This window comes from Lates calcarifer, linkage group LG10 (genome assembly GCF_001640805.2).
Source record: "Lates calcarifer isolate ASB-BC8 linkage group LG10, TLL_Latcal_v3, whole genome shotgun sequence".
NCBI lineage: Eukaryota > Metazoa > Chordata > Actinopteri > Centropomidae > Lates > Lates calcarifer.
In genome coordinates, this window is record NC_066842.1 from 8,084,148 (window position 1) to 8,107,737 (window position 23,590).

General features: G+C 40.1%; 1 protein-coding gene and 1 long non-coding RNA gene across 5 annotated transcripts in view; one reads left to right on the forward strand and one right to left on the reverse strand.

The window, feature by feature from the left end:
- Positions 1–21,817, forward strand: part of LOC108888549 (A disintegrin and metalloproteinase with thrombospondin motifs 20) — a 77,006-nt gene extending 55,189 nt beyond the window's left edge. The window contains exons 29-39 of the mRNA XM_018684595.2: positions 10,059–10,226; positions 13,317–13,490; positions 14,433–14,603; positions 14,923–15,150; positions 15,341–15,470; positions 16,354–16,448; positions 16,548–16,642; positions 16,828–16,961; positions 18,221–18,312; positions 18,671–18,775; positions 19,065–21,817. Of these exons, the coding sequence (XP_018540111.1) occupies positions 10,059–10,226; positions 13,317–13,490; positions 14,433–14,603; positions 14,923–15,150; positions 15,341–15,470; positions 16,354–16,448; positions 16,548–16,642; positions 16,828–16,961; positions 18,221–18,312; positions 18,671–18,775; positions 19,065–19,154 (1,482 nt within the window). The 3' untranslated portion in view covers positions 19,155–21,817. The remainder of the gene's footprint in view (positions 1–10,058; positions 10,227–13,316; positions 13,491–14,432; positions 14,604–14,922; positions 15,151–15,340; positions 15,471–16,353; positions 16,449–16,547; positions 16,643–16,827; positions 16,962–18,220; positions 18,313–18,670; positions 18,776–19,064) is intronic.
- LOC108888553 (uncharacterized) lies at positions 3,099–8,539 on the reverse strand. 4 transcript variants are annotated; one of them, XR_007813952.1, is made up of 4 exons: positions 8,155–8,539; positions 7,149–7,269; positions 6,192–6,247; positions 3,099–5,798 (listed from the first exon to the last, which is right to left on the reverse strand). It is a non-coding gene; the product is annotated as an uncharacterized LOC108888553 (long non-coding RNA). The 4 variants fall into 4 exon arrangements; XR_007813954.1 differs by having other exon boundaries at positions 7,149–7,202; positions 8,155–8,538; XR_007813953.1 differs by lacking the exon at positions 6,192–6,247 and having other exon boundaries at positions 3,099–3,778; positions 8,155–8,537.
- Positions 21,818–23,590: the final 1,773 nt, after the last annotated feature.

A 23,590-nucleotide genomic window follows, 5' to 3' on the forward strand; every position in this document is an offset into this window, starting at 1 on the left:
GTCATTTGTTGCTGTGTCTCTTTATTCCTTTGGCCAGTTTTTGTATTTCTGAAGGATTTTTTTCTCTAATGAAACTTATTTATTTGTTTACAATAGATTATTAGCTATTGTAGCTTTAATGTCTTGTTCCAGTTTAGAGTGATGTAACACTTTACTTGAATTATTTGTCATGATACACACATGTCACCTGAACAACTCTGGTCTGAGCCTTTGGTCTTGGCAGTCATGTGACCTTTGACCAGTGATGTGGGATTCCCACTGCTGATCTAAGGGCAACTTAGGTACTACAAAATTGAATGAGCAGCTTTGGCACTGTTTTATCATCCTTAAAACATACTTAAAACATTATGCTACTGGGGGACGCTGTCAGGTAAAAACTGTTATTTCTTGCTAGAGTACAGCATCACTGCATCATGTAAAAACGCATTTTGTATTATAGTTTACAGGCATGAAGACTAGATTTTAGCTTAATAAGTTTAAAATAAGTTGCTCTTTTTGCCTTGTTGTAGCCTCAGAAAGCAACTAGCTGATTTACTGACCTTCTGTGGTTTAAACCGTTCACCTTGTAGTAGTGATGTTGTATTCCAGGGTGTGTCAGTAGACTGGAAGATTACTGTTAGGCAAAGACTAGAGTGAAATACTGCCATTCAGCCTGGTAATGAAGTTACTCTCAGAGTTTTAGAGCTGTGTGACAATTTAGTAACTTGGCTTAGCAAACTAGCAGTCCTCACTCAATGCAGCATCCACAGTACTTGTGCCATTTACAGTCTGAGTATGTGTTGTATTTTGTGTCAGGCATTTAGACACTGTCTTATGGTTGTGCAGCTTTGCAGATTCAGGCTCCTGCAAAAAATGTATGACCAGTCTTAATATGTGACATGGAAGCACTCTGAGTTACATTTTGGTTAAGGCAGCATAAAATGATCATGACACGTATTTCAGGTGAAGTATTGCACATGGGTCTGTATTTATGTTGGTATCCTCTTCAGTGAGGATGTCTGCACTCTCTTTCTTTGTTTCTTTGCTTCTCTCGCTCTGTCATTCACAACCAAGACTTCCACAACCAAGACTCCTCAGCCATGGCAATTTCACTCCCTCTCCATTACCCTATGGTGCAATGTTGCCAAACTCAAGGGGAAACTCTGCTTTATTTAGCGTATTTTGGTTTGTTATTGTTCTTCTTGCTATTTATTTCATTCTCATGCAAAAATACATTAATATGTTGAATTAGCTTTTTTCCACTGTAAAGAATATTAAAGAAACGTAACTGTGAAATTTGTGTTGTTTCTCAATGCAATATTTTACTAAAAAAAAAACAAAAAAACACAGGACTAAGCAACTTTGATAATAATTGCTATATACTAAGGAAGAGCACAATTTATGCTCAAGGTCATGAGCACATACAGTAAATCCTGGGAACAGCATGGGGATGGGAGGACAAAATACACAGACATAGTACCATTTAAAAATATACTTTATTGCTTTAATAGGGAAACAGCTTTTGTTGAGATACAGCAGTCTCTCTTAGCTTTCTAGTACCGGTAATATGTCCTGGTAAACCATTTGTATGCAGTACTGCAGTATATAGTGTGTAGACAAGTTAGTGTAAACAGCTCATCGAAAAGACTTGACTTGTGGGTCATTTTGTGGTATTTTGGTATTTGACCCTCAGTTGACTTCATTCCGTTAAGCAGTCTTTTTCAGTAATCCTTATAATAATGCAGCCTTTTGGGGCATAGTTAAAACCTTTTTCTATTCTGTCTGTAGTGCTTCACATACCTTGGCATAATGTAGTGTAAAACACTGCAGGCCTTTTCCTTTTATGTGTTCTTAACATTTTATTTTGTAATCTCCCTGGAGAAAACATACACAGGCCAAATCAAACTTTGGAACTGGGTGGCACATCTGTTTACTATTGTATTAATGGAGCTCTCTGTAATGCATTTGGCAGGAGACCGACAGAGTATTACTTTTACTACAACAATAATTGGTATTAATTCATGCTGGCAAGGGTTGTTTAGTTGAGGAGATCCAAAAGCAAGCCCCCCCCCCCCCAAAAAAAGCCAGTATTTACAGAATACTGCTGATTGAATTATGTATTATAATATGTTCCTGCTTTCTTCAGAGGAGGTTATTCTTTGATGGAAAACACACACTTTGAAATTGCTTTTTAAAAGCAGCCTTATGAAAGGTAATATCAGCAAGTAAATTCAAATAAAGTAGTCATTAGAAATGAATACTTAATGAGTTCAAGCGACTCAAAATAGGCCATATTACTAAATCTGACAAAAGGAAACCTCCCATTTACCAACTGCAGTGAAGCATTCACTTAAAATAGGTCTATGCAAAACTGTAGCCTACATGCAGCAGCAAGTGTTGAACTTAAATGGAAGGCTAACATTTATTATAAAACTATACCTCTATGCATGTGGCGTCTGTTGCATGCAAAGCCATGTAAATGCCGTTTTTGAATTTTCAATAATTTCAGAAAGCCAAAAATGGCAGACATCTGTAGGAGCTGATGCTCTTTTAGAGACCAGAGGGGGATAATATGTGGGACGTTCTTGAATTACGTAACATTTTCAAAATATTTTGCATAGCTTCAGAGGGTGTCTTACCTTATGTAATGGCCTCTTCTGTTGGTAGTATCCCTAAAATATTTCTGTGTCATTTTTGCAGCAGTAACATCAGTCACATTAGTTTCCAGAAGTAGTTCATACATGTATTTGAAAAATTAAAAAAAACAAAAAAAACCAATCAAATATATATCGAATATATGTTAGACATACCATCCCATAGTTACTATTACTGTGAAGGCGCTTTAGTCAAGCCAATTCTTTAATATTTCATTTTTCATTAAAAACAATACATTTCTCAAACCTAAATACATGTTAATAGGGAAATGGTTTTACTAATGATGGTATACAACCATCGTGACAATATTCACAAATATTATGTCTGATAAATGTGATCAAGGAGCGTAATCTTTTATTTTGGCATTCACTTACATTTTGACAGTTTTACAAATTTACCCATTCAATCATTGTCTGAGTTTGTTGACATTATCCTAAGAGGTAAAATATAAAAAAGAGGTAAAAATAACCTGCCTGTTTTTCTTCCTGGACTCTTGATCATTTTGAATCTAGCTTTAGAAACTCTAAATAATTGATTGTCTGATTGTTAGAGCTGCAATATACAGGTCATCAAAAAACATTCACCTTATAAAAAAGAAAAGACACAAAACAATTATCACATTTATTGCACAAAATTAGAATAACAGACACAGTTTAACATAAACTATCAAGAATGTAAATATCATTAACTAATGGTAATTACCGTAAAAGCAATGTTGATGTCAAATGTGTGCAAAGAACAACAATAAGGCTGTGTGTGATGAATTGGCAACCAAGGCACCATTTTAGTAATTTATGCCTGTTTGTTGCTAACAAAAACATACTGTTTCCTGTCAAGAGCGGGTTTCCCATGGAGGGGGATCGTAGTTGTGCGTCTGTGAACTAATCATGCTGCTTCAGATGAAATCCACATGCACTACATTGACATACTTGACTTTAGCCTGAGGGCACTGTGCAAGAACATTCTCCAAACCTGTCACCCCTGGGGTCACTTGGTCATGACATCATTGAGCTTGTGTTTCCTGATGCTGCCCATATGCCAGTCGAGTGTGAGCAATTGAAGCGGTGGCTGGAAGGGCTGTTTCCCCCCCTGTTGCCTCTCTGGTCCTCCCTAGTATGGTTCTTGTCATGGCTGTAATTTAAATCTGAGTCAGGGAGATAATGTTTCATTTCAGCCTTTGAGAGAGAGCAAAATAGTTCAGTTGATGATTTGCTAGTTAAAAGTCAAGCACTATGGCCTACAGATTTTGGCAAACCATTAAGACTTTGGAGGCAGAAAACCAGATGCTGTGAGATGTTATCTGAATATTCAAAATATTTGGATTTTGGATCACAGCATGGCTTTCACATCAGGGATGGAAGTCTCTTAAAGGTCAAGCAGTTTGATGACAAGAAGAAAAGTTGAACGTGCTGCACACTGTAATATAGATTTTATTTGCCAGCACTTGCATAAATTTCCTCACAGTTCTCTATAGCTTATAGAGCAGTTAAATGATGACATTAATGCTGTCCCTGTAGGAGCAAAGCCCCATCTGAAGAAATAAGACTTGACTCTGAACCACAATGAGGTTGTTCAGGGCATTGGAAGACATTAAGAGAGGATTGATTTTTGTGGGTGATCTGAGCTGGGAGCAGATGCAGTGAGATGAAATGAGAGGAGACAGGGCGTGAAAGTCTGGAAGCATTTAGGCTGGTCTACCCCAAGCCCATCGAATGATAGGGAACATGGCCTCACTTTGACACAGGTAGAGAGCGTCTGCTTTTCCTCAACTTGTTGGTCAAGCATTATGAAGTAGTTTTAAGCCTCTAGGAGACACTTGTTAAGACTCTGCTGAAACATATATTCTTCTCACATGAGGCTGCCATTTCAGACTTGAAAGGGCCTGGTCCTATTCGGGCTTTTCAAGTTGATGGAGTGAAATGGTGTTTGTGGGACGCGACATCTCTTTCAAAGAGCTTTTTCTTCTTATGAGAGAGACAGTGATAGATTGGCTACAGCTACACTGTAGATGATAAGAGATTTTACTGTACTTGTATTATTCAACTGAGTGTGCATCACTCTTCACATGGCTACCTGTCAGGTCTGTTTCTACTTGTTCATTGTCTGTGCTAGCAGAGCCACTGGTCCACAGATGTGAGGAAATTCCAGTGTGTAAGTCAGAGCCTGATGCACTATTCATCAAAATTGTTACTTCAGTCCTTTCTCCACTTGCTACTAAAAGACAACAACATTCAAAGGAAAAATCCCCCCTTGAGTAGTTATGCACACAAGGAGGCACTGTGTTTCCCATAAGTGCCTTCTGCATTGGGTCTACTGATGCAGTCTCATAGCAGGTAATATTACAATTATTGATTTCTTATGGATAGATTTTTCCTCTGATAGAGGCATATTTCCTTAGCTAAAACTTGCTACCACCCATGGAATTGGCAGAGAGCAGGCACAGGGTCAGCAGAGCTTCAAAAAGAAATCCAGTAGAAGAAGGCGTTGAGCTTGTAAGGTATAAAAAGTAATTGCAATTTTAGCAAACACTACAATTTATATACCAAAACTCTTTAAACCCCCCTTTTTTTCTTCCATTTCTCTGAGTTTTTCCATACCCTGTTTGCAAGCTGTGGCAAACTGGTTGCTAGGACAGATTAGAAAAGCAGCTGCATAACATTTAGCAGGAAGAGGGAGTTAGACTTGGATGTACTGTGTCAAAGGTCACTATTTTATAACTTTACACCCGGTCTGCTGTTTGTATTTTTCATCATTTGTCATCAAGACTTTGAACTTTCATGATTTTGATTTGATTCTCATCTTTTATATGGTCACTCCTCATTTTTTTGTCCATCTGCAGTGTAGTATTCATCTGAGTACAATCGAATGTTTCAACATGGTAATGGAAAAAGCTCTCAAAGGAATGTTTAGACAAACGGAAAAACTCAGTTGTTTTGTCATTTCACTTTGACTTATGGTTGCTTGGTGTATCCTTTCTTAGTGGTGTTGACTTAAAAAGGAAACTGTGTCAAAGAAATTGTATATGCTTATTCAACCCAGTGTTTATTTAACTCTTCGGAGATGGCAAAGTCATACTTTGGCATGGAGTGCGGGATATGCTGTTTAGTTTTAGCCAATCAGAAGTACGTTCAGTTCAGTCCCTGCAGCTGACAGTCTGTCAAGATCTGCATTGACAGAGACAAGAAGGAAATTATTTCCACATCATATAATCAACTGCATCTTGGGATGAATAATATGGCAAAATCAACTTGTCCCATCTGAAATTTATCACTAGATGTTGTAACTTTGCTCTAAAACAACATACGCCTGTATTTTGCATTTTGGTTTATTTGCATATCCTTGTTATTGTTGAATTCATCCTATGATTTCTGTAGTTCAAAAAATCCTCTAAGTTTGATAATGGGCAAAAGTTGTGTGAGATGAGTTGCATACATAAATGTTAGGATTTCACACTATGCCTGTGCCTGGTTTCAAATAAGTCTGGGTGGCTATTTTGGCTTGATGGATAAAAGATCTATGACTTTTGACATTCCTCTGCCCCATGACGCCGCTCTTACCAGCTGTTCCCATGTTGACAACATGTGTTGTTTTGACTTCTGTCTTTGAAACCACCCTGCAAAACAAGACCATGAACAGAAAAGCAGCCTGAATGTTCCATGACTCTCTTGTCTCCCCCACTCTCTGATCTGCAGTTTGATCTGTGCACCAGAGAACATAGTGATACTGATAAAGCTGTAACAAAAGACATGACATTATCTTTAAGTGCATTCAGTTCCCGATTATCACTTGCTCTTTGCTTGATTTGCTGTATAGATAGTATTTTGCCTAATAATTTTGCGTAGGCATGGTTGAGCCTACAGAGCAGACTCCCTTGTTTGGAGATACTGTATCTCACAACCTTGACAATATGTAGCCTAGGGTATAATTCTACACTCCCTTCACGCAGCCTATACTTGCAAGTTTGTTCTTGCTCCAGGTCAGCACTGAGCTCCTTTGAAGAGTCTATATAACTACAGTTACCATATGCTTGGTATTACCAATCCTCTTGCATTGTGAGTGTGCTGCAATGTGATTGGAATTCAACCTTGGCTCTCACATTTTAAGATATGGTCTTATTTAGAACCATTAAGTATAGGAAACATATAACAAAAAACCCTTTCAGCATTCTTATAAATGCGTTATTTCTTAAATGATTGTTTTCAAAACCCTAAATTCAGCCTTTATTATCCAACAAAAAGACTTTTATAGTGTAATTCTAGCTCTTACGGTAATACATATTTTCATGTGTTGTTTGAGGCCTTAGTGATCAGTGTATTTGATCACTGAACACATTTACACATAAAGCTATATTAATCTGAGCCGAAGTTGGCTTCGTGGAATTTACCCTCTCTCTCTGTGAGGTACTATACAGTATTAGCTACTTTGATTGCCATATTGGCTGAGTGACAGATACTTAAACTCTAGTCAAGATTCTCTTGGATGCCTAACAGTTTCCATGTGTCCTATTGGCTTACCTGTTCACAGTAAAGCAGTGGGTGGGGTCATCTTGAGGTTGCTGCCTGCCAGTCCTAGACAAAGACATAGGTGCTCACAAAGAGTATCGAATATCAGTCTGATTATCCTGTTGGAAGTAATCTGTAAGAAATATATCTGTAAGACATCATGTTTTGTAATTCTAATCAAAATCAGACATCTATGTTCAAAACTTTCAAAACTCCCCCCTGACTGTTTTATAGGTTTATAGCACGGCAAAAAGGCATGAATTTGTGTCTGGATTAGCACTCAATTATTTGATTTGTTCCAGAAGTGTGAAACTCTAATCAAATCAATACTGCTTTGTAGTCACTAAGTAGAATAATTAAGAACTGCTTGTTTGTTTCATATTGTTTTAAGTATCAATTATGGCTTTCTTTGCAGAAGTGCTTCTACTCAGAAAAAAAAAAACTTTTCCTCAAAAGCTGTTTTACTTGGCCCATTTTCAATTTTGTGCCAAATTTAAAGCGATTGAGTCATTCTATTTTATAGTAATCCACATTACACCCAGATGAACCTCAGCGGATTATACTGGATTTAACCCACCTAATCATGTGAAATTAATTGCTGGGACAATGTGGGAGGGCAAATCTGTCACAGGAGAGTTTCACTTACCATGTGACCCCTTGATTTATGTGCTGTTTTTCTAAAGGTATTTTTTTTTCTTCTATATGTTAAAGGGATTTTAACTTAACATTCAGATCACTCTTACGCCTCAGAATGGACCTTAGGATAACACCAGTGCACCAACCTGTTTAAATCCAGCATAATACAATGTACATAAAAGCAAAAAGTACATATAATTTAAATTTAAAGTACCAAATGCACCAATTTCCAAAAGAAAACCAGACTTCCCATTTGATATACTCCAAATCACCACTTTTTTTTTTTTTTTTTTTTTTTTTTAAGTAAAAGAGCATAGCAGCTAGATAGTAAGTTGTCACACTTGTAGCAGCTGAACATAAGGGATAAGTGGAATAGTCTTACCTGAGTGGGTGCTAGTGAGTGAAGCAGCCCAGCTGTAGATCGGTGAAGCAGAGGTCCCTGAGTCCTTGCCCTCTTCTTGCTCTCAGAGGTGAAGCTGTCCCCTGGTCCCACGCGTTGTGCCAGCTCTCTGTGCTCTGTGTTACCAGCCCTGATTAACTAATGGCTGACAGATGAGGTTGGCAGGGTAGAGGGAGGAGCACATCACCATATAGCCCCTTTTCTCTCACCGTTAAAATGTAGTTACAGTTCAGCTGGGGGAGCACAGCCCGTATGGCTGCGATTTCCTTTCTTCCTCTCTTTTTTTTCTTTCTCCTTTTTTTTCCTCCTGCTTTTACAGCAGTAAGGAGGGGCTAGCCCCCCCCACCCCCTCCCCCCTCCAACATGTTTGCCTGTCTCTGCTCTTGTCTGAGGTAGAGGGAGTTCTGTTATCATTTTTGAGAGAGTGTGCAGCGGGTATGTGAATCTGCCATGCTCAGGACTAGTCACTCAGCCCTGGCCTCTGCTTTGATGTTCTCTGTCAGCTGAGCCAGCCCTGTGTTTAAAATGCCTTGGTAATTACAATGTGTATGATGCATGTGTGTGTGGTGTCAACCACTGCCCGCACCACACTTAAGAAGAAAAGGCAGGAGGTGGCTTTGTTTGAATTTTTTTCACAAGGGAAAAAAAGTATTTTAGCTTCTAGAAACTGGAGACAGAAAAGACAAAATCCTCAGGACATGTCAGTGAATTTAGATTCTTCATGGTCCATCATCTGTAGTATGATGTGTGAGTACCATGGGTACACAAGAAAAAAAATCATGTGTTTGGTGTTATGCAACATTCTGAGATCATAATTAGAGGACAATGCAATATTATGTTTATTATCTGGACTGGAAAATATGCTAAGACAAAATGTAACTCTCCGCGTCTTGTGTATTTGATTCCAGCACCCCATTTTTAGAGTGGCTTTGTATAGGGGCGCTCACTCGTCAAGCAGAAATAGCGGGCACCCTAATTGCTGTCTGGCCTCATGGGGACTGAAGAACCTAGAATAGTTTCATCCACCATCTCTTTTTTCAGGGCTTTCATCAGGGTGTCTGGCTTTTATTCATTATGTGTTTTTTTTCTCCTTCTTCTTCGTTGTCGTTTCTCTAGCTTTCCTGAAGAATTTTCAATGTTCCTTATTGGTACCAGATGATTGTCTCGCCGTGCGCATGCATCCATGTTTCGCTCTGCATCTTTTTCTTCCTCTTGCACCCAGGCCTCTGCCGTTCACAGCGGCTCTAAAAGTAATTCCTCTGTTTACAGGTTAAATAGTTGGCTGCATTCCATCAGCGTGTGAGTGTTTGACAAAAGGTTTCGGTGAAATCCATTTGGGTTGTTGAGCTGAAACTTGTTTGCAGTGTGTTCACTTGGCCATGAAATACTACAAGAAGCTGTTGGGCACTTGTGTTGAGGTCTAAATCCTGTATATGTAGTACTGAGGGAAAGATTTTGTTGCATACCGATGTTTATGTCCATTGGTCTGTGTCAGTGTTGTGTTTCTTAGATGTAGATTTCTGAGATTTCTCCTTCCATACCAGTGGAATGGAAGTTAATGGTTAAAGGTTTGAGTGTCTTTTCAGAAACAGTGTCTTGGCTTAACAGAATTAGCTATCAACACTTATTAGTTGAACTACTTTATACTGTAATGAATACATTTTTCTTCAGTTCACTTCATGTTATTAAGGAATTCTACATCCAATAAATCACAATGAAAATTAAATAACATATTAGATCATGAAAAATGAGTGTCTGATTTTACAGTGGTTATAGTTACATAACCATGAGATATAAACCTATGATTTTCAACAAGACTTTGCTAATATGCTCTTTGTTTCCCTTGTTCTCCACCCACCACCCATCCCCCTCGTCTCCCTTTCCAGTGTTCAGTGACTTGTGGTCGGGGGACCAAGAAGCGGGAGATAGCCTGTGTTCTTCAGAACCAAACCAAAATAGAGGAGGAGCACTGCAGTCATCTGCCACGGCCGCGAACACAGAAGGCCTGTCGGGCGCGGGGATGCCCCACGTGGAAAGCCAACAGGTGGAGTGAGGTATGTTTGCTCTTCTCGCCGTCTCCTCTGGCTCACAAAATAGCCTCTCAGGGACCACGATAACAGTCACTGCCGCTAAGCAGCTGAGACACAAGCACAAACACAGCCAAAGGCTTCCCAGAGGTTGCAAATGTAGGACATGTATACACACAGCACCTGTCCAATCACTACTCAGTTTATTCTTCAAACATAATGTGTCATTTCCCCTAAGTGTGAACTAAACACCACAGGCTGGATTTGCAAAACTGTTCATGTAGTGCAGTTGACATTTATATGTCATCTTAAAATATTCAAGCAAAACATTGAATTAGTTGTGTAGTATAGGTTTATGCAGAGTGAGTTCTTCTTTGGAAGCTTTTCATCAGACCACCTACTGATCAGAAACAATTTCAGCAGCAATGTTGTATGACACACAATTCAAATCACATTTCATACACTAAATCTTATTAAGGATTTGTTTGTAGCCCAAATACATAATAATCTATCTTAATGAAACATGGCAAACAGGGATACCTAGAGGTACCGCTGATGCAGCCAAGCTAGGCCTCCCATACAGATGAAAGCACAGAGTTGGGAATGATCCTGAAGCACTGCAGGTTTCTGTACCATTGTACACTAGTGCAACCAGACTCTGATGGGGTAAAAACTGGGCATAGAGGAGTCTCCGGGGGGGTTAAGGTCACAGTCATCATGGAGCCGATCACACAGCCATGGTATCTGCTAGTGAGGGGCTGTACATGTAGCCACAACAGTTTTGGCTCAGTCATGCTGAGCTCTTGGAGGGAGGAAAATGTTCAAAAACCAAATTTATCACAAGTCATGAGCCAGACAGAGAGAAGGAAAGCTCTGTCATGCCCCTTTGTCATATTTTGTCAGATTACCCTGAGGAATGAGCATACTGTATGTTCAGAAGCACACAGTAAGTACAGAAATATCACATTTGTTTCTTCAGGCATTTGTCAACTGTTTATATGCTTGTACTACATCTTCCCCTTGGATGAATCTATTGCTAAAGGACATTTGTCTAATATCCTAAAATATTTTTACAAATCTTTCCATCTCCTTTATGGCAATCTAACCTCTTCCTCTCTCTTTCCGAGTAAGTGTAAAATCCCTAAAGGTCCGCGAAGACCTACGTCCACCTCTCTCCACAAGACTCCTGCCACTCCCCACTCTTTGAGGGTGTCCTCCTCCCCTCTCACTCTCTGTCTCGCTGGTGTCTGGAAGCAATCATCTTCCTCCACATACCACCAGCAACCATGAAATCCTCAACCAGAGCATAAAGACATGTTTTATATCTTAATATCCGTGCATGTGACAACTTTGAAACCTCAGCACCCTCTGTTTGAGTTATTCCACAGCTACCCAGCCCTCTCAGTCACCTCTGACTGGGGGTGGAATGGGCACCATGTTAGTGAAGCTGAGGGGGTGTGGGCTGCCCTTTGAGCCTTTTACTGATTTCCAAGGACATAAGAATTTTTCCTCCTCTTTTTACTTGCTATTTGTAATGCTGTGCACACATATTTCAAGTCTAAAATACTAAATTGAAGTTAGAGGGTTGGTTACCCTGAATTACAATAAAAAATATTTTCTCATCTTTGTCTGTAGCTATTTAGCCATGCAGATAAAAGAAATTCCATTAACTTCCATTGTATTAGGGTGGCAGAGAAACCTCAAAGGTGGATATCTCACAGCATGGTCAAAAACCAAACTTATCTGCATGGCTAGATACCACCCGAGATAAGTGAGAAAATATGTTTTGAAATTTGGGTGAAATTGCCCTTTTAAACCTGGAGCTGCTCACTCAACACTATCATGAAATCATGAAACAGTCTCCTCATTTTTCATCTATAGTTTCATGACATCCTCACCATCTCTGATAAAGAACTGCAGGTCTTTTTCAGGAAAACAGAATCAGGTTTCTTTAACCGTATCGTAACATGGCTAGAATCACTTTAACAGCAGGTTCTATTTTAATGCTTTGTTAGTTTTTTAAAAATCCATTTTTTGATTCAAAGGTCAAATTTCCCATGGTGCTGTTTGTTCTCTTTCCAAACTCAAGGACTTGACCTCTCACATTTAAACACATGTTGTGCTGTGATAACACACAGTTGCACTGGGAAACGAAAGACACAAATGCATCTGGAAGTTTTTGGGAAATTTGATGCTTGCTGTATAATGCGCAGATTTTCTGAGTGTGTGAAATTGCTGAAGCCTGGCACAGTTCTTTTGAGGTCCTAAGGGTGGGGGGTTACAGAGAAATCAGCCTGATCAGCTCAAGCCTTACAGAGTGCTTCCTCAGTATGCAGGTATGCTTCTCAAAGCACATCAAAGAGATGTTTGAGATAGACCTTTGTGTAACCCAAGATATATGGCTCACAAAGATGCAGCAAACAGGATTAATTAAGTACATTGTACAGGAGCATCAAAGCAGCAACTCTCACACTGCAAACCAAACAAACATTTTCAAATATTTGATATAATTAAAGTTGCTTGTAGTTTTGAAGTGTCCTGTCAACCGTTTACAGATATGAAATGTCTTCTAAAATGGTGGCCTCTAAGAAAAATGTGTATTAGGGTGCACAAGATTTTTTAGTTACAGTACCATGGTTCACCACGAGGACAGGTTCAAAGTAATATCCATGAATTCCGCTCATTCTCAGTGGAGTCCCCTAAATGCTCACTTCTTTTGAACCCCACCCTTCAGTTTGTACTGCAGACTGCCTATTAAAAATGAAAAATAATAAAAATTCTGCAAGTCTCCAAGCGTAAGCCAGTATTACCCCAGTGACATCATTAGGGTTGTTTTATCTTATCTTAACTTTGGAAAGCATCCTGCAGAGTCACAGAGGACATTATGCACACTTTTTTTACAAGGTGAGAGGTACTCCTCCCAACAACTAAAGAACTTCATGTGTAAAATCCATGGAGTGCCCTCAGGTCAACTCTGAGAAAGACATGAGGTTGGAATGCCCAAAAATAATCATTTTACTCATACTGTATCAAATCCTGCAGCTGTTTTTGAATGAGAAACATAAGAACACGTCAGAAACTGATGAATCATGTGTGTCCCGTGTCTGTGTTTTTTAGTGTTCTGTCACCTGTGGAGTCGGAGTTCAGAGCCGAGATGTTTACTGCAGGCTAAAAGGCACTGGGTGGGTCAGAGAGGATCTCTGTGATGCTCACCAGCGCCCTGATGTAGCCCGACCATGCCAAATTGCAGAGTGCACACATTACTCTTGGGTTGCTGGTGAATGGGAAGAAGTAAGTAGAGACTCTCATTCTTTCTTCCTCTTCCTGTGCATAACTCCCCTTCCTCCTCTGTCCCAGTGTGAGACAGATGTACAGATGTTTAACCGTCTTATTAAGGTTTTTATTGGCTGAGATCTCCGCTTTCTCTCTCTCTCTCTCTCTCTCTGCACCATTAAATGGACGACCTGCACATACCCCTGCTCTCTCAGTCGTGAGGGCTTTGGTGATAACAATCAGTCCGTATATCATACAGTATCAAACCTCAAAGTAGCGATGGCCATCATCCCTTTGGTCCTTTGGTGCTGAGTATCACTGTTCTGTGTCACGCTAGTCACGCTGTTTTTTTTTTTTTTTCTCTTGGCTCATCTTTCTTTAATGTCCCCTGCTTTGTCCTCAAAAGTGAGGCATAAAAGAGGGGCACCATGTAGGGACATAGCACTGTATCCTCCTGCTGCAGGAATGTTTGCAGTGTTCAGATTCCTGTCTGTGTTGCCTCGAGAACTCACAGACTCCTTTCTTTCACAGTTTGGCCATGAAATCTTTCCTGTTCTCATGAGATACAAATAAATCCACACACAGCAGACTTTTTACATGGATAAATTTTAAGTTCCTGGTCCATTACTTTTAAATGCTCCTATAAACTATCACTGGGCCTGAGGGAAATCAGCTTAACTTTTATCTTTTATAGTAACATTGTCAACCAGAGCACATGTTTGGAATTGTGCTCCTTTAGAGCTAGTGTTACCACTGTCACACAACAGTCACTTTTATCTATTTGTGCAACCCTTTGCATAATAAAGGAGTGTCCATTTGTGGCCATCTGGAGAACTAAACAGGCAAGCCGGAGACTGAGAAGTCAGTGATGCTGTTGCTGGAAGTACAACACTGCCCCCCCTCTGCCAGCTCTTCCCCACTCTTACTGACTTCCTCCCTCATTTGATTTTTTTCTTGCAGTGTAATGCAACCTGTGGAGAAGGCATGAGAAGCAGGAAGGTGGGGTGTATGGGCCCAGGGATGACACCCGTCCAGGACGATTACTGCAAGCCATCGTCCCAGCCTCAGTCACACCAACCCTGCAAGAGAGCTCCCTGCCACTACATGTGGATCACAGGGGAGTGGTCACAGGTAGGAATTAAAGACAAAATAGAGATTAAAAGACTGAGATTTGTCCTCACTGCAACTACAGTGTCATTTTTACCTAATACATTACTTTACACTACTAATTGTTTCAGTCTGTTTTTCATTATAAGTGGGCTTAATAAAGGGAGGAAGGCATGCACAGTGAGTCAGATGGTAGATTCTCATTAATAGTACATTAGTGCCACACAGGCCCAGATGAAGAAATCCATGTCTGTTTGATGTTACTGCTCTGTGCAAACATTTACCCATGCCAGTATTAGTAACTGTCTTTGTGTGTGTGTGTGTGTATCTGTGTGTGGCTCAGTGCTCTGCCAGCTGTGGTGTTGGCTACCAGCAGCGTATTGTCTCCTGCTCCGTGATTCCCTCCTCCCAGGCTGCGCACCCGTACGCTGCTGCTGCTGCTGCTGCTGCTGCTGCCCAGTCCTCCTCTGCCAGCACCCATTGCCCCGAGCCTCACCCTCCTGGCACCCGGCCGTGCCTCCTCAGGGACTGCCCGCACACAACCTACTGGAAAGTTGGCCCGTGGAGCAAGGTGAAACAGAAAACGCTTGTTAGGCAGTGAGAAATCCTCTCCAGCTAATCGCCGTTCACACAAAACATTTTGATGACCTGTGCATTTTGCAGTTCTGCTGACAAATCTCATTTGTGGATTTGGATTTGGTTGCAGCTTATTTGTTAATTGTTTTGTTTGTGGAAATTATTTTTGTGTGTGTGTATATCAGTGCTCACAGACCTGTGGCGCAGGAGTGATAGAGCGCAGAGTGGAGTGTGTGACCTCCAAAGGACAACCATCCAAACACTGCCGTCCATCAGAAAGACCTGAGTCTCAAGCTGCATGTCAAGACAGAGAATGTGAGTTTTCTCTTCTCTTCTCTTCTCTTCTCTTCTCTTCTCTTCTCTTCTCTTCTCTTCTCTGATTTCAAATACCCAGAGGTCTTCTATAGCTGTTAAGTACATAACTCTATGTAGTGCTTGGTGCCAGCATGGAATGTGTAGAGTAATGGTATTAAATTGACTGTGCTGTATATGGCAACCAACCCCGTATCTGATTGTGTTTATAGAAACTCAACTTTTTGCTTTGTTTTAACACATTAGGCAGAACAGCGACCCCCAACTTAAAGCCTCTTGGAGTGATTACTTAGTGGAACAATAAATAGACAGTCAGCAGTTTTCTACAATTTGTGATATGGACAGTCTGTCAGAATGCCTCAGGGCTGTGTACTGGGGCCAAGGCAGCCTTCATTGGACTTGAAAGCACTCTAAACCCCGGCAGCGGGCCAAAGTTTGCAGGTTCGCTCCCCCACATTTCAGATGTTTCAGTACTGGCGCACTGGACTGTTCATTCACTACTTGGCTTCTGCCAAGTCAGGCACTAGCGAAATTAAAATGATATGCTCGGGTGACAGCCAGTTCTGCGGTCAAGTATTAATGCTAATCAGCTAATCAGCGTGATATGAGCTCTAGAGCACTCTGGGACAACAGAGGAGGCCACACAGATAATGAGACATTTACACAAGCTCTCATCTAAGAAGATAATGTTACAATCCTTTCTCATAGTAGTGTTTAGTTTATTAGCTTTTGCATTTGTTATGGCATTTCGTGACAAAAGATTTATGAACTAGCTTGCAGTAGTGAAATGGCTAAGTATCAGGGTTTTCAATAGCTGTGGCAGTCTTCAATGTCAAAGTTTCCTGTTTCCTCACTATCCCTCTCTCCCTCATATTTCTTCTCTCAGGCCAGTTGTTCGCTTCCTGCCGAGAGGTCCAGATGAGACAGGGTGTGAGGATAGATGGGGAATACTATCTCAAAGTCAAGTCCCGGATCCTACAGGTGCGTCTGCTCTGTCAGAATTGCTCCTGTGCACATCATGACTCAACCGGCAACCTCCCCACAGGTGCTCATATATCATCTCAATGTGTTTGGCCTTAGATTTACTGTGCTGAGATGCAGACTGATTTCCCCAAGGAGTATGTGACCTTGCGCAGCGGTCAAACAGACAACTACTCAGAGGTGTATGGACACAGGTGTGTATAATGCAGTGATGATTGAAGCGACTCAGTGTGGCTTTGAATGGGATTATGTAATGTATGAATCAGAATTATTATGCTGCTTGTAACACCAGGTGTATAAAATATAGCATTTGTAGGAGTGTTCAGATTGCTGTGTTTGTCTTAAAGAAATCCTAACACTCATTTTCCTGAATCCAAAGGCTGCTGAATCCTTTCGAATGCCCGTACAATGGCAGCCGAAGACAAGATTGCAACTGCAGGAATGACTACTCAGCAGCGGGATACACACTCTTCCACAAAGTTCGCCTGGACCTCAGCTCCCTGAGGATAATGAGTGCGTAATTACAGTGTGATTGCCTTACACCGTCTACTGTAATGAGAGACCACACATCAGTGTTGTTTTAACCCCCATACGCCTCGTCCCATAGTGCTAATAAGCTCTCCTTCAAAAGTCTGGGCTGTCCAAATGCAGTGTGTGCTGCTTTTCCCCACACTCTCTCCTCTGAAATCAAAATAATGACCTTTCAGTGTTCCGTGTTCCCATCACTAGGCGAGGACTTGAAACCCGGGCCTCTCAGCACAAACACGTGAGCATGAGAATAAAGGAATGCGTGCGTGTACATACAGACGTACGTGTCTGCTCTCAAGCACAGACACATAGTCACAGACACCTTTTCTTGGGCGAGTGTACGCAAGACAAGACACAAGAGGCATGCACACCCATGCATGCCGCACCATCAGTATGAAACCCTTACTTATACTTGCATGCAAGCAATCACACTTTCTCAGACTTAAGCACACACATCTTCGGGCCATTCTCCTCTGCTCATTATAACAGTCAGCTCCACCTTCCCTGTTGGGTCCAAGTATGCCTTTGATTAGAGTATGCGGATTAGTGTACAGTGTGTGTCTCTGTGTGTGTGTGCTTAGAGAGGAAGTTGGATTGGAACTTACACAGTCATCCTCCCATCCTCTTCGTCTAGTCTGGGTCCTGACAGCACATGTTCCTACCCTCCCACTGCATGGTACTCATTTGGCTTTCAGGCGGCTTGAAGAGACCTGGGGGGGATAATGAGTTCAAGATGAAGGGAAGATCATGAAGAAGCACTGCCTCAATGTGCCTTGTGCATCTCATGAACTCATCATTTAATGCAGGCAGTGTGAAGGGAGGGCAGGATAATGTACTTCTTGTGGCTATCATGTGTGACAATCGCAGGGTAAGATTGCATAGAATACCAACTTCTAATTTGAGTTCTCTGAAGGGAACTTAAAGAATGTTGAACACTAAACTTGAATAGACTTGACAGAAGATTTGATAAGTGTATTCGTTCTCAGATTCAAACTCCAGCTTGACTGTGAGAATCTTTTAGTGGAAACATTTTTTTTTTTTGAAAGAGTAAAAACGTCTGGCAAAGTGACAGTTAAGTGACATCAACCCCTGCAATGAAGTTTAACTGCATAAACCATAGTTGCTGATCTTCTGTGGCTATCTATGTGGTTATTTACTTCTAAGCAGCTGTCTTCACTCTTCACTGTGTTTACCTCTGCTGTTACACAATGTGACTCTAGATCTGTATCTTTTCTGTTTATCAGTCACAGACCTCCAGTTTTCCCAGACTCTATTTGGTCGACCTGTGCCCTTTGCTTCAGCAGGAGATTGTTATAGTGCAGCCAAGTGTCCACAGGTTAGTGAAATACTGTACATTATGGCCTCATAGCAATGTATCACGTGACTTTGTTGTGCCATGTGTTTGTTAGTAGAGTGAAAGTCGAAGAAGAGAGATTTTTTACTAATATTTGCTACTTTAATTCTTTGGACCTCCTTGGAATGTCCATTTGAGGAGTGTGGATAATAACTTTCAACTGCTTTATTACTCTGTTGGAGTAGTTGAATATACTCATCAGCACACTGTATCTGTAGTATGTGTGTAAGCCCATCACTCTGCAGTTATATCCATAGAACATTTCTGCAAATATGAGAACACTTGATCTTCCTGGTGAAATAACTGCTCTGAAATAACTCAGTATGATGTACGTTCACAGGGCCAGTTCAGCATCAATCTGATTGGCACTGGCCTCAAAGTGGCTGAGGCCACCAAGTGGACATCGCAGGGCAACTATGTTTCTGTCAAAGTCCACAGATCTGAGGTAAGAAGCTAACAGCAGATTTATAAATTGGTTGTCTTTTGTATGGCTGACACCATGTGGCTCTTACTTAATGGATTTTCCTATGACTGTAAAGTTGTCAATTTACTGGGATAATTGTGCTTCATGTTAGGCCTTGGGATAGCTCTGAAATGACATTTGAATTGCCATGTTGTGTTTCTGTCTGATTCACTGAAGAGGAATCCCCACTGACATTTATGAAGCTCTTATTCTCTGCGTAAAAAGCTGCCCTTTGCCCACTCTTTCCTCTCTCATTTGTCTCTGTCTGTAGGACGGAACAAGAATCTATGGCCGCTGTGGTGGTTTCTGTGGGAAGTGCATTCCCCAGGCTCACAACGGCCTACTCCTTGAAGTCCACTGAGGGCCATGCAGAGACCAAACCCCTAAATCTATCCTGAAGACAGTAGCCCAGGAACATGAAATAATAGTGATTTGTTTGAGCCTGTAGGAGCATTTAACAGTAATCATCCTATAGTAACATCCCGAGTTCCCAAATGGCAGCTAAAACATACAAGACATTAGGTACTGTGCAGTACCACAGGGCCATCATCAGGTCCTTCATCCAAACTGCTAACTCTGAAGAGGAGCCAGCTAGTATTGTGGCTATCAAACACATCTCTGCTTTTAAATTTAAAATGTTTTTTTCTGATTCTGTTATACATTTTTTTTCAAACAGATATAGAACTTCAAAAATTGGGAAAGCAACCACACAAACAGTAGATTAATCTAACAGACTTATCCTCTCTCTGCAAGAAGCACATTTTCATCTTAAAAAAACAACAACTTTCTCTTACAGTATTTTGTGAAGTGAAGTGTATTTTGTGAAAAACACATTTTCTGGTAAAATGGCCAGAATTCCATCATGAAGTACCTGGAACTAATCTTGTTTTATGTTACCTTCCATGGGACATAGATATTTATATTTACAGCTACTGTGTTTAAGCACCACTTATCTGACTGATTTACAACTGGTGAGACAGTCTAAAAATCAACATACTGTATGTCTACTTTAATCATTGCAATCCTCTAGTGATGAAGAAGCACTGCAGACAGACACCAGAATAGTATGTAAGGGATGGCTATGTTATTGATTTACATTATGACAGCTATTAGGTTCATATAAAAATATGTAATATAAACTCATAGGTTTGTTTTTTTTTGTGTGTGTGTGACTACTAAATGCTATGCCACAGAAAGTCTTGGCCTTACACAAGTTTAAAGGAGTAGTTCAACATTTTGGCATACACATTTATTTACTTTCTGGTCAAAAATTAAATAAGAAGTTCAATACCACTCTCATATCTGTACACTAATATGAAGCTGCCACCAGCAGCCAGTTAGCTTAGCTTAGCACAAAGACTGGCAACAGTCGTAAGTTTATTTCCTAAACGGTCTAACTATTAGGGCTTAAGACTTATAGAAAGAGTAATGTAGCAACTAACTACTGATATCCTCTAGACCTGCCAGAGGTCAGAGGTCAAAATATAGGAAGAACATTGGGAGCCCTGAGACCAACTACAGATCATTTTAGTATTCATTTTTGTATATTTTTAGCCTGTCTGCTGTCATCTGTTGTCAGTCATTTCACAAAACTACTGAAACCTTGATGGACAGTCCACTAACTGACATGCCACTGTCATAGAGGCAAACTAAACACCAGTGCTGTAAGGAAATAACTGAAATACTTCAATATTTCTTAGTGTTTATGTACAATATAGATTTTTTCCGTGGCTTTTTTTAAACCATGAGAATAGTTTTATTTTTAGAATTTCATTAGTGTTATTCCTCTATTACGTCACACAGACAAGTTCTCATCTGTTACGCCGTGACACAGTATCAGGTGTGATGTCTCACGTCATACCCTCCACTGGGCCTACTGTAGGTACCTGCAACCCCTACCTCTCACAAGCATCCATACTCTACTGAGATATGTGTTGTAATATATTTATGTCTGATCATATTTATTCTGTATTGACTTGTAGATACATTCTGTGTTTTAAGGTACAATGACTACTACCAACAGAGAAGCCATTGTCTGATGTTTTTGCTCTATGTCTGCTTTGCTTAAAAAAAGGTATTAGCCTGCTGTTTGTAGTGTGTAACCACTAACCTTAAATGAGGATCTTTTGAATGGTGCTTTTGAACTACTGGAATTACCTCTGATCTTGAGAACGAAAACACTGGCTTTGGGAATAATACTTGCTGTGGCAGAGCTTCAGTTCACTCCACTCCACTAACTGACAGGGTTTGGCCTAGAAGTCTCTTCAGCAGATGTAACATCTGCCCATAAATGCATACCATGGTCCTCTTATTAATGTGGCTGAAAAAATAGCTGCAAGGTTGCCAGATATATCAGATAAACCGCTGCACAAGAAAATCTGACCTTGAGTTGTACTTAACACATCATAAATGACTTTGACCAGTACCACTACTATAAGCAACCTAACATGCTGGTACTCTGATGTTAAGCTTTAACCAAAGTTAGAAGATAGATGCAGATTTTTCTTTTCTTCTCAGACAATGCAGCTTCTTTTGATTTAAAGAATGGCTGAAAATAAATGAAAATGAGCAGTCAATGAGCAGCTAGAAAACCTTTGGCTATCATTCATTTTTATGATGGTCAATTGTGCTATGAGGTCTGTATCAGAAATTTAAAGAATACTTGATGCACTATGTGCCATAAATTTTGTAGAAATGTAATCCTGTTTGTTTTTTGTAATAACCATTAAGATGTGTAACTTATGATATATGTGTATTTTTAATATTCATACTTGAATTGTAAACAGTGTGCTAAATATTGAATGGGCATTGGTACTGAATAGAGAAACAGTGTGCTTGTTTGCCATGCTTTATCCAAAGATGTTTTTAAGAATCATATGTACCTTCAGTATGTATGTAGCCTGTATAAAAGAAATGAATGATTGATTCTGGTGCTATGGTTACTAATCGTACCAATACTGTATGTCGTGCTACTATACTAACGCTGTCAAAAAATAAGTATTAATTAAACATGCTTTTCAGCTGACTCACAGTTTGATTGATGTTTCTTTTGTTTGCACAGAAATTTCTCATTGTCTGCTATGATTTCTCCACAAAAAAGTTCAATTACCTAGTCCAAAAACTGTAAGATTGTATCTTTCTCTCTCACTGAAAGAGCAACAATATATGAAAATGTAAATATTGTTCATTTTAAAAGTTTAACTACTAGACTAGTTTAACTACCTCACTGTACAGTCCGTTCTCTGTGAATGTGCACTGGAGTTTTAAAGTTTCCACATCACACTTCCAAACACATTTTTGAATGGATGGGGACTTAAAATATTACACAGAAAAAAAGCTTAAGTCTTTCTCATCACCACTGCAAAGTTTCTCTCTGCCACAGAGAGGCCAATTGGTTAATAAAGGAAGGCAGAAGGTCAGCGCTGGCTGGGTGCTTGTGCTTGCCAGATTGTGGCTCCATGTGGATTCACTTAGTGGTGCAGGTTGCATTTCCATAACATGACTTTCTTGAGTTCACTTTCCACTTAAGAGACACATAAACAGAGCAAATACCTTTAAGTCGATTTCTCACTGAAGTACGCGTATTCTTGAGATCTGGAAACAGCTGAAGCTGTCAAGTGCCCGGTGACTCATCAAGTTGTTATGTTGAATCAAAGAATGAGGTAAGCACTAAGTGAGCTTTAGAAACTAGGTGGAAAGTACCATTTTTGAGGAATTATGTCACCAAAATGACTGTAATAAAGGTGCAGGTACTTCAGCAAAAGGCAAACTGTTTATATACAAGCCACTTTTCCAGGGCTCATTGCACAGAGATAGCTTTGTACATTAAATGAAAACAGATACTGTGGACCCTCAAGAACTGCTTTGATTCCTTGCCAGAAGCCTGCCTTGGTTCCTAAAATCTAATCTCGGGATTTGGAAGGATCCTGAAGCACGACAACAACTCCCCTCAAAAGCAGTTTTCCAGTGAAATCAAGCTGTGCTGAGGTGCTTCCAGCCTCTCCAGGCTTTGGACAAGTTAGGAGAAAAAACTTCCCTGGCTTCTTGCTGTGAGCATAAACCAGACATCTTTAATGACTGAGCTGAAAAACACAAACATGCACTGAGAATCCTCATAAAAGACACTAATGATTGATGTTTACCATGAAGCAGAGTCTGCTTTGAGGTAACAGCACAGACATTCCTGTGCAATCTGCAGCTGCAACCTGCTCTAAAGAGCACGTATCCAGAGACCACTGTGGTTCTCACTGATTGAAACAACACACTTAAATAATGGTACATTTGAAATCTTTGATGCAAGTTCAAGTTTACATGTTATGAAATAGTTTTTTTTTTTAACTGAATTGAGCTAAATCACATCACATGAGGTTTACACTGTTTTTGACAGCCAGGTTTCAATACAATATTATCCCTATGTATTTAATTTACTATTGCAATAAGACTATAGCTATAACTGTCTCTAAAATACATTTCTAAAAGCTAACTAACTAACTAACAGAATATTTCATGACATACTCACAAACTTATATTACAATTGTATTTCTACACTAAATGACAAACAACATCAACCTAGTGGCCCAAAGAAACATTATTTCCTTAAACTGAGAAAACAGTGACCCCTAGTGTATCAAATAAGACCTTACATCTAATGTGCTGTTGACAGATACTGAGGCTCTGGAGCAAGTACACATGAGTCTTGATGAATAAATATGTCCATAATCACCAGGAATATGTGACGTTAGTGAAATGTGGCCTTGGATATTGATGTTATGTTATGTTATGTTATGTTATGTTATG